The sequence below is a fragment of the Parasteatoda tepidariorum genome, chromosome 2, assembly GCF_982258835.1.
Source record: "Parasteatoda tepidariorum strain Cologne lab strain chromosome 2, Ptep-v5.0, whole genome shotgun sequence".
Lineage (NCBI taxonomy): Eukaryota > Metazoa > Arthropoda > Arachnida > Araneae > Theridiidae > Parasteatoda > Parasteatoda tepidariorum.
The window spans coordinates 50,885,088-50,897,012 of NC_141756.1; the positions used below are offsets into that span (position 1 = coordinate 50,885,088).

General features: G+C 29.9%; 1 protein-coding gene and 1 long non-coding RNA gene across 4 annotated transcripts in view; one reads left to right on the forward strand and one right to left on the reverse strand.

Annotated features, from left to right (window-relative positions):
• LOC107440493 (major facilitator superfamily domain-containing protein 6) overlaps positions 1–8,509 on the reverse strand; it is a 37,685-nt gene extending 29,176 nt beyond the window's left edge. The window contains exon 1 of one of the 3 annotated variants that reach the window (XM_016053435.4): positions 8,072–8,509. In XM_016053435.4, coding sequence (XP_015908921.3) covers positions 8,072–8,083 — 12 coding nt within the window. In that variant the 5' untranslated portion in view covers positions 8,084–8,509. The remainder of the gene's footprint in view (positions 1–8,071) is intronic. The other 2 variants (XM_016053436.4, XM_016053433.4) reach the window with 2 other exon arrangements.
• Positions 1,165–9,632, forward strand: LOC139424994 (uncharacterized). Its single transcript, XR_011636145.2, has 4 exons — positions 1,165–1,265; positions 5,548–5,565; positions 8,236–8,262; positions 9,602–9,632. It is a non-coding gene; the product is annotated as an uncharacterized LOC139424994 (long non-coding RNA).
• Positions 9,633–11,925: the final 2,293 nt, after the last annotated feature.

An 11,925-nucleotide genomic window follows, 5' to 3' on the forward strand; every position in this document is an offset into this window, starting at 1 on the left:
TTCTGTCTGTAGTCTTAAATCTAAATCCTCTATAATATCTAAGATATTAATTTTGACACTGTTAAATTTATGTACTCTAAAATGATTCAATTCCAAGTTATTGATAGTCTTATTACTGTTAATATCAGAACGGTGTTGATTAATTCGAATGTTAAGTGAGTTACTAGTTTGTCCAACATATTTCATATTACAGAAACCACAGGTCAACATATAAATAACATTTTTAATTTTACAAAAAGATTTGGAGCTAACGTTATAAAGAACAGTATGTTTTTTATCAATATTAGATCAAGTTTTGCATCTTTTATCATCACACGCTTTATAGGAAGGTAAAGTATCGGGAATAGAATGCAATTCAAAAAATCGTTTGCTTTCGCTTTTGCTTTCAGAGTAGCAGGATGTCGATCCGAAGTTCCCCTCTGATTTAGGCTCTCCGTACCGGGTACAACATGAAGAATAATTTAAATATTGAACACATTTTTTACCAGGCGCTAAATTGTAATAATTGCTTAATTCCATAATAATAGGCTCAAAGAGCAACATCCAAAACACACGTAACGTCCTAAAGACAGGAAATTAGAAAAAGGAAATAAAAACGAAAACAGAAGGAGAATGAAAGAAAGTTAATAGTAGAAAATATTAAGCGCTAAAGCTGCATTAAATATGATCACTATAATAAATAAATACAAGAAAACACGAAGAAAGTTAAGAAAAACAATAAGTTTCATTTATCATCATTTATATATATATATATATATATATATATATATATATATATATATATATATATATATATATATATATATATATATATATATATATATATATATATATATATATATATATATATATATATATATATATATATATATACTTTTCATGAGCTTCTTCTATTTAAAAATGCCGAACAGCCGGTTGGCGGAGGCAGCTATAGTTATGCTTATATGAGTATTAAGATGAAAAATCATGTCTGCAAAGATAAGAATAAGCTAATGAGACGGGTTCATGTCATGAGATTTATATTTTTGAAGTAGGAATGCTTTTCTTATAATATCAGTTAAGTATCAAATGCGTGAAGATGTACTTTACATGATTATCTCTACACTAGATAAAAAGAAGAAAAAATCTAGAATTGCATATATATAAGTAGCTTCTTTATTTCATCGCATTTTACGAGAGATTGTAATATAATTCATATTTAAAAATGTCATCTATAAAAATTCAAATCTGGTTTCTAATTGGTGTTGCGGTTTGCTTACTTTCTGGTAACGTCTATTTACTTTAATATTTTAAGAAAGCATTGAAAAAGTTTTTTGCTTTAAATTATGTATAATAAATTGTTATGCATATTTTATAAGTTATATTTTCTACTTTACATTATATGAATTATTTCTGGTATCTCGTACAAACTCTTCTATTTTTAATTCAGATTCAGTTGCGTCTCAACTCTACTTTTCCTAAAAATATAAATTTCAGATAGTTAAAAGGCAAACAACAGAATATAAAACATAAAATTAAATAAAAACATCTGTTTTAGATTTTTAATTTTCAAAGCATTATTTCTTTCTTGGCACTTATTTCTTTCAAAAAATAAGTTTATCTGTTGAGGGTTTTGAATTTCTTTTGAAATTTCTCGAAAGTATACAAAATTACTTATTCATTCATTTAATTATATTTATAAATTATAATTAAACAATTAATTTAAACTAATAATTACAATTAAACAATTAATTTCAACTAATAATTATAATTGAGCAATTAATTTAAACCAATAATTATAATTAATTTAAACTAATTAATGTAAACTAGATTTAGTTATTAAAATATAAAAAAAATTGAAGCATATGAATCATTATAAGACTTGAATTAATATTTCTAAATTTTGACATTATAATTTCAGCGTTTATTGATTTAGATTCATTGAAAAAAATTGAAAACAATCCGGGCATTTCTTTAAAAAGTTAAGTTGATTTTTCAAATTCACTTCTGCCTGAAGTGTGTGGGCTGCATTTTTCCTAAAAGTCGTATCAATTAAGCTTATTATGTTTATAGATTGGGCTTATTAATTAATAAATTTAGCTTACTAGTTAATAAGGAATTTCTAATATTGACTATGATTTAAGAGACATAATTGCTTAAAAGCAAAAAGACTTTAACGATTAAAATTTAATTTATAAATCAATCCAATAAATTCAGTTCAAATTGAGTTTATGGGATATTTGATATTATTTTGTGAATCAATTATTTTTTGGAACTCAAAACAAAATGGATTTTCCTAAAACTATTTACAGAATAAATAATTAAAATTTGTTGAATTTATATTGTACCAGGTAAAGTAACAATATTTGTAAAAACAATTATGTGCACCAAATATCTTCGAAATACTCAGTACATACTGGCATATTATTTTTTTTGCCGAAGCATAAATACCAAGGTATTATTCACATTGAAACATTATCTCTACAGGACTATATTTTTTCAGGTCATGTAAGGTACGGAAAATTGTATGGAAAGCATTTATTCAAAGTTTTTGAGGAATTATCAACAAAGTATTAATGTTACATTCGAAATAGCACGTCATATGTACTAAACTTAGTTAGGTTACGAAATATGTATAAAAATTACGCCGTTTTAAGCAATATTAAGCGTTAATATAAGGAGTTTTGTAATGAATGCCGTTAATATATTAATACATGTTTTTTATTTTTGACATGAAAAGAACAATAATAGCTATACATTAACATTTTATTATATAAATGGGAAATGAGGCGTTAAAAAACGAAAACGCTGATACTATTAAAACTTTTTTCAATGTTTTTCTGACAAATAAACTATTTTTAACAATTCTAATTCTATAGTTTCCGAATATGGTTTGGATATTGAATCATTGAAATTTAAATATCATTGAATTTGATATACAGCAAATATGTCTTAAATGTGTATTTAAACTTTTAAATATCTTAATTTAAGTGAAAAAATCAATCTGAATATTTTAAGTTAGAGTTATTTAGAACATGGCCCATACCTTAAATTTATACTTAGTCATAATTATAATTGTAATTATTTAGAAAGTTATTCATAATTCAATAATTCCATTCTTCTGGTATTACGCTCGTCGATAACAGTCTGAAAATAATTCTCCTTAAATATATGAGCAATCAAATAAGTCTAGTGATGAATTTTCAAACTTATTAAAATTATCATTAAATAATGAATCTTATTGAAAAAGAAATATTCCTCCTTATCCCCGAATAAGGAATATGCATCGTTTTCATTGAATAAATATTGCTTATGAACTTAATCAAAACAATTTCATAAAATTTTCTACAAGTTCATAGAATTTTTAATGACGTCCAGATGAGTTAATGTCCTTATCAGAATATTCCCTCATGTTAGTCTATGAGATCACGTGATTTCGTTTATTACAATGATGAAATACTTATTTCATATAAAATAACTCTAGCTAATAGCGTCAGCGTTTAAACTCCTTTTTTTGGGCCGATTCAAAAAAAAAAATATCATATGATCACAGGAATGAGTTTTTCAGCAAGAGATTAATTAAAGTGTTATTTTTATTTAATTGTATAAATTGCAGAACGTTCTAAGATTTCCAATGAAAAAAAAAAACATTTTTTTCGTCCTCTTAAGATCTACCTTAAGAATGCAAAATGCAGCTAATAAAGTAAATGATTGAACAAAAAATTCTTCAAATTGTGTGAAATAATTTCCACTCTAATACATTTTAAAGTTATATTTACCTAATGTAAAGTACTCGGTTAATGAACTTTGAGAAATACTTTTGAATTGCTCAATCGCAATTATATCTGAATTTGAAGTTCGTAATATTTTACACATGCTTTATTGCTTTCCTCAATTGTTTTTTTTTTCTGAAAAAAGAAGCATCACATTTAAGAAAAATTTCGAAAGGCAAGATCCTGAAAACAAAAACATAATAAATAGGATTTAATGATTTCTAACCGATGTTTCTTATCTCTATGACTACTCATTTGAAAAAACTACAACAAACCTCTGGAAATGTAAAAGAGGGGGTAGATCGCAATGGCCCGAAGAAGCAGTAAAAGTCAGGTTATTGCACGTTTGCATGAAGAGAGAAGCCAGAGATAAATAACAATTCAATAATTGTAATGCACACGCATGAACGTGCGTAACACTCATTGGATTCGGAAGGTGTGAAACAGAGGTTGAATAATAATAAAAAATGGGTGAAAATGGGTATGTTCCCTTCTTACAGATATACAGGCCTTGCAGCTTACTGTCATACTTGGAATAAGGAAGTTTATCATTTACTGTGGCAATTGGTCTCACTTGGTCTCACAGCAATGCTGTTTTCATTCCCTTTATTGTTCTCGGAAGGGGGTAGTGAGTTGCAATTGCCCTCCCCGGAGCATTCCAGACTTGCTTAATAGGGTTGAAGTCTAGAGATCTGGCTGGCCAATCCAGCCAGAAAATATATTCACTCTCTAGAAATTCGTCCAATCAAAGAGTTCTATGTGGCCTTGCGTTATCGTGCATTAAAAAGAACACAGGGAAAACTGAACATAGGGTTCCAAGACCTCATCCCTATGCCTCACACCAGTCACAGAGCCTCTTCATAAGACATGGAGAGGCGTGTGGCCATCCAACATGGATATCTGCCCAGACCATTAAACCTGCTCCACCATAATGGCTGATTTCACGGCATTGGAGGGTAGGTAACGAGTTTTTTTGACTAATCAGAGAAGAGAACGGTCACTTATTGATCCATACTACAGTCTCTTACGCTCTCTGCACCATGCTGAACGGACTCTTCTGATCGTAGAAGTAAGCGGGAGGTAAGCAGCTGGTCTTCTTACAAACAACCCTCTCTCATGATGTCGTTTGGACACAGTCACCATTTATACACGGGTTCTTGCGTCTGCATACAAGTCACGAGAGAACTGAGAAGCTGTAGCCCCTCTTTTACGCATCACTATAATGGAAAAATGCTAATCTTCTCTGGTCGTCGCGGCTCTTGGACGACCTTGCCCATGCTTTCGTTCGATGGATCTGTTATCCTGGAATTGTTTCCATAAGTTACACATGACACTGGGCGTTAATGCACCGACTGTTACGGCTCCCAGTAGAACACCGAAGTCAAACATCACTGGCTGCTGTCAGTATGCGGATAGGTGACCACTTGCATCATTCAACAAAGGGACCGAGAGTGTGCTTTAATGGTCCTCGTTAAACTGTTCTACCACAAAGTTTTCGATTTCGAACGCAGGTCGTCCGGCTACCGAAACGAGGGTGCCATCTCTTCCACCGAGGATCAAAATTGTGATGGCATGCCTTCGGATCATCTTCACGGATGTTTCCCCGACCATCACAAATAGCCCATTGTGCAGTTCTAGCGCAAAGTGCGCTGCAACTACAAAGATATATGTATACATATCTTATTAATAATGAGATATGCAAATTATGAAATAGGAATGTTGAATGTTAAAACATACAGATGAATTGTATATTTCAGAATAAATACATGAAACTTATGCATTGACTACTTTATAGCTAATCTACTGTCTGCTGGTAAGTTAATGTTTCTTCTCCTTTATTTTGCTAACAATGATTAATTTCAATTCAGAGAAAGTTTACCTGTAAGTAATATAAACATTAAGATTAAGAAATATATGTGGTACATCAGTTTAAAAGTAAAATAAAATATTATGTAATCGAAAATGTAATTATTTCTGACCTAGTATAGTACACTATACCAATAGCTGTGCTAGAGAAAGTTAAATAAGATGAACCCAGGGCTCACCATCTCTGGGGAGGTGATAAGTGAATCTCTTATGCATGCTTTGTACAAATTTAAACTCATTAGCTTTATGTTGTTGGCGAAAGTCTTCTTTCTTTGAAATCAGTCTTTGTAGTGAGTTAAATAAATGAGAGATACGAGAGTTGCTATTTATATTTCTGGCCTAATAATGAAAAAACAAATATGTAGGATCGAAATTGGTTTTATTGTTTTTCAAAATATTCTCCATGATGATCAATACACTTTTGCATGCGTTTGAACCAATTTTCAAAGCACTTTTTCCAGTCCGATTGAGGTAACTCCAAAACATGCGTTTTGAATGCATCAACCGCTTCTTTGGGGGTCGAAAATCGTTGTCCACGTAATTTATTTTTGATGTGTGGGAATAAGAAGTCATTGGGTGCCAAATCAGGGCTGTACGGCGGATGACCCATCAGTTCGATCTTTCGCTCCGTCAGAAATGCCTTTGTTTGAGTCGATGTGTGAGAGCTCGCATTGTCATGATGAAGAATGATTTGCCTGTTCTTCTGCTTTTTTCGAATTTCTCCGATGACTTCTGGCAAACAAATGGTCGTGTACCATTCAGAATTGACCGTCCTGCGTTGCTCTAACGCCACTGTTGCCACATGACCATTAATGCCGAAGAAACAGGCAATCATTTGTTTCGATGTGCTTCTTCCTCGAACAACTTTTATTGGTTTTGCCTCGTCTTGGAAGACCCATACAGTTGATTGCTGTTTTGTTTCCGGCTCATATGCATAGATCCATGATTCGTCACATGTGTAGATGTTATACACAGCCTTTGATGTACCTTGAACGTATTTTTCCAACATTTCCTTTCACCAATCGACACGAGCCTTTTTTTGAGCGTTTGTCAGATTATGCGGGATCCAACGCGAACAAATTTTTTTTACGCTCAAATGTTCATGCAATATTTTATTGATGCTAGTCATACTAATGTCCAAAGACGCCTCTATCTCACGGCATGTCACATGACGATCTTGCTTTATCAGTTCACGCACAGCATCGATCTTTTCTGGCACAACAACGGATTTTGGACGACCTGCACGGGATTCGTCCTGGATCGAACATCGACCATGATTAAATTCGTTTTACCAATTTTTTACAGTGCTGTTGGATGGAGTTTTATCGCTGAATAAAGAATTAAGTTCAGCGAAGCACTCTTGTCTTGACAATCCACGTCAAAAGTTATGAAAAATAATGGCACAAAAATGTTCACGATTCAATTCCATGTTTTGAAAGAGAAGAACTTTTCAATTTACTGTCAACAACACAAATGAAGCTATAATGGTAAATCGTCTGCTGAATTTATGTTTAAAAATATCAAACTTTCGATTAAAATCCTCTGCGGTCGCCTAGCAACACTTACTGTTGCCAAGGCCAGAAATATAAATAGCAACCCTCGTATAATCAGTGCAATGGTGTGAAATCAAATTTAGCTTTGGACATAGTCATTTAAAACTTTTGCAAAATTTCAACAGGCCTTCGGAGTCAGTGCTTTCTCTAAGATGCCTTAAGGAATTTTTTAAAGGAAAAGTGTCGCATGGAGGATAAATCATGTTGCAAAGGGTACGAAAACCGATGCAAATGCAGACAGAATTCTGGATCATGGGTTTCCAGTTAAACTTCCATCACGCAAACTTCTATTCATCAAATTAAGAACAATGAATTGAATTTGATATACGATAATAAATAATGCTTAAGAAACCTAATAACAAGAAGAGCAAAACTTCCTTTTAAATGTGTTTTTTGCCAATAAACACATTACCGTAGGTGACTCCTTAACCTCTTAATTTTTTTAGCAAGATTTGTGACCGTTAATTTGTGAATTTGGACATAAAAAGGCTTAGTTACTTTTAACAATTCAACAAATTTCTTTTCAACGAATTCCAATTTTTGAATCCGTTGCAACTATCTGAAAAATTTGGTATTAAATTAAAGACAACAAACTATTTTCAACAGTAGGGAATATTCACCTTCTGTATTTTTAGTAAGCAAATGATTTCATAAGATTTATTAATAACCCAAATATAAACTTCAGCAATATCGTTTAAATAGTTCTGGAAAAATTATTACAAATAAAAATTTTTTTGAAGAAAATTTTTAACTTTGTGAAAAATACTCTAAGGTCATAAAAAATGCTTTGTAATTTAGATTTAACGGAATAAAATATTTTGATACTAAAAATAATAACAATTAAATTTTTCCACCATGAGCAAGAAGATTTAAAAGAACATTGAAAACTCGATAACTTACCATTCTTCTCATTTTAACCTTTTTTTCTCCCAGATAGTGAATCTTCAAATAATTCGAACTTCACGATGTTGTTTAGTTGTATCACTGATCAATATGTCTTATGTTTTCATATAAATTTATTATTTTAACAACAATTTATCTTATCAATAACAATTCATTTTTAGACATCCTTTCAAATATGCTTGATAAAAGTGAGTAATATATAATTTTTGTAAATGCTCTTAATAAATTATTATAAAATATGGCTATTTTGTCTCAAGTGGCTATTTTACCACAACTTTGAGACACTCGGAGATGAGACACTCAACTTACGGAGATAGAAAAACAACGATAATTTTTTCTGAACTTCTTGTTAGTCTCAGGGAAAGTATTAGGTTTTTAATCAGTTGTTATTTCTGTGATAACTTTTATTTGTTGATCTACAAATATTGCTAGTTTACGGTGTTTTTTGTTCTGTTTACGACGCACTTTAAATTTTATCTTAAGAGTACATTTCTGATATTAGTATCGATAAGATTTTTTAAATAATGAATGCATTTTATTTTAAATTAAAACCTTTCATGACTTTTTCTATTTTGAATATTGTATTTGAAGGTCGAGACTTATTGATATGTTTTTCAAAATAAGTGTTGATCAATAGTGATGCCAGTAATCATGACGGTGAGTGCAAATTGTTGTGTACAATGCTTGTTCTGACATAACTATGCAAGTGAGAGAGAAAAAGTTAATAGATAATTTTAAGTCAATGATGAAATGCAGGAAAACTTATCCATCTAAGGAATAATGATTTACTAAGTTGTTTTTCAGTGTTGCAGCGAATTGGACCCTTAAAAAAGCTTGCATTAGACTTTGTAAAGGCCAGAGAAAGGTTAATTTGTGTGAACCCATGTCTTGCATCTAAAAGTGAAGTCAAATTAAAAATAATACCACATCCATACGAAATTTCTAATTATTTTCTCAGTGGGGATTTGAAAGTTGAACTTTAAACAATAGAATTTATTGTATTAAAAGAGTAAATAAGAATAATAGAATACATATTAAAAATGAAAAAAAAAAGATTTATTTATAACTTTTTTTATCTTTTTTTGCTTCAATCAAAAAAATAAAAAAAATATATATTAGTAAATTTTGGATAAATTTTTGAACTTTTCAGTCTATTTTCGTTATTAAGGTTTACTATTTGCTAGAATAAAATTTTTGTTGAATTTAGAGAGATAAATTAGGTTTCCCAAAATTACTGGACTCAAGTTGGTGATTTTATAACAAGGAAACAATTTTTGTAAAGTTCTCTATATTAATTAGAATAACGTTTTTATTACCACATTCAGAAAATTTTCAAAATATATATTTTAAAATATTCAGAGTTTAGATTGCAATTTAAACTATTAAAAAAAAGTATCTCAAAATGGAATACATGGAATACAAAAGGAATGGAACAGAAATTCGCTATGCAATTCTGTTCTACCACTGATCCACACAAATTACTGTTATTATTTAGATTTAATTTATGGTTAAATATTTTATTTTCAGTTGCTTCATCTGAGTTCCTCAGTGGTGGTGAGTAAATCTTAATGCTTGTAAGGGATGTGGGGAGACACATGAACTTGTTTAACTCAAAAATATATTCCAAATTCTTAAAATGATTTTTATGCTGTAATTCATATTATAAAATACTGGGTTTAACTTTTGGAGGAAAAATTTATTGTGACAAACATTTTAGAAATGAAGCCTTTTATGCCAGGAATTTAAATTTGTAATGCGATGTTCATAATTAATTAAGTATTAACATTTCCTTTTATTTATATACTAGAAAGCATAATGGACAAAAGTAAATTAATTTGTATCTTATGAAAACTACATATCAAATGCTTCCGTGTGATATACCTTAATTTATATCCTTGTAAATGAAAAGACCAAAGTATACATATTAAGAGAAAAAATTATTAATTTCGTTAAGAAAAATTGAAAACGGTTTCAAAATCTTATGAAACATTACGTCATTTAAAATGCGGCATCAAAACCAACTTGATTACATGCCCATGATAAAGGTTAGAGTGGTTTCTTACATTTAATTATTTACTCTTTTACTTATTTACTTCTTATATTTACTTAGTTTCTTTCGGCTATCAAACATGTTAGGATTTTTTTTGGCCCCATCTTCAACTGTAAAGATTTCTTTAGAAGTTGATTTCATTTTTATATATTTTTTTTCTAGCTCCTTTCAATAAAAGTGTTGTCAATCTTTTGATTTTAACGCATCAACAAGTTAAATATATTTATTCTTGTGTACTGCCAACCAAATTCTGAAGAAGAGGAAAGTTCCCCAACTAAATAAAGCTGGGTTTCAATTCATCATTCTGAAATAAAAACTATTTTAGAGAATAAAACCTACTCACCAATTTTTAAAAATTGCTAGAGTTAAAAAAGTTATTTACGGTGACACGTTTTCAAGTTAACAAACGGTATATTTTCATGAAAAAGATTAGTTAACAGGACGACCGAGAAATGAGAACGAAGAGTAAATGGATAAAAGTTGTTGAAAAACTAAATAATAACAATAAAAGTAGAAATATTCATTCATTGTGATTTTTAAACCGCAAATTAGTGGAAACAATCAGTCTAAGCGAAGATCTTCGCTTTCCAAAAATTCCATCTCGGACCTCTGGTTTGAGAATAAGTACCCAAGTATGAATATTTCTTTAATTTCTGTTTTTAAACAAGAATTCGGAAAAATGAAAAGAAGTGTTTAATGATAATAAATGATAAATTAAGTTTACTAAATAATTATAATAAAAGTAGCAATATTTATTTATTTGTGTTTCTAAATTTTAAATCAGAGGAAAGGTTTTACGTAGGCGAAAATCCTAGTTCCATAACAATTCTTTCGTGACCTACGTTATGAGGATTGCTACCTTAATGAGTATATTTCTTAGAAATCTTATTTTATTTTAACAAGAATGAGGAGGAATGAAAAAGACGCGAAAGACGCGTGTAATGATGATAAATTATAAAAAAGATTACTAAATAATTATCATAAAAATAGCAATATTTATTCATTGTTGTTCCTAAATTTCAATCATTAATCCGTGGAAGATACCTAAGCGAAAATCCTAGTTCCATAACAGTTCTTTCTTGACCTACGTTATGAGGATTGCTACCCTAATGTGTATATTTATTTGAAATCTTTTCTTTTTCTAAACAAGATTGAAGAGAAATGAAAAAGAAGTGTGTAATGATGATAAATGATAAAAAAAAGTTTGCTAAATAAATATAATAAATGTCAAAATATTTATTCATTGTTGTTCCGAAATTTTAAATCAGTGGAAACGGGCTACCTAAGCGAAAATCCTAGCGCCATAGCGATTCTTTCTTGATCTACGTTTTGGGAATTGCTTCCCTAATAAATATATTTCCTTGAAATCTGTTTTTTCTAAACAAGAATGAGGAAGAATGAAAAAGAATTGTGTAATGATGATGAATGATAAAAAATTTACTAAATAATTATAACTAAAGTGGCAATAATTATTCATTATTGTTCCTAAATTTTAAATCAGTGGAAAGGTGTTACCTAAGCGAAAGGCTTTTTTCCTTCACAATTCTTTCTAGATTAACGTTTTGAGAATTTCTACTCTATTGGATATATTTCTTTGACTTTTATTTACAAGGATCCGGACAAAGTTCAGTATGGATTATATGGCATATTTTAAAAAAAATCGTTTGTTTTAATTTGTTTCCTTATGTTTGGTAAAGCAAGTAAACGGATAAGCTAAGAGCACGCATAAATTCGAAATTTATCTAAAATGAACAACTCCAAAATGATCAGTTAAGCATTGTTTAGAACATCAATATTAATT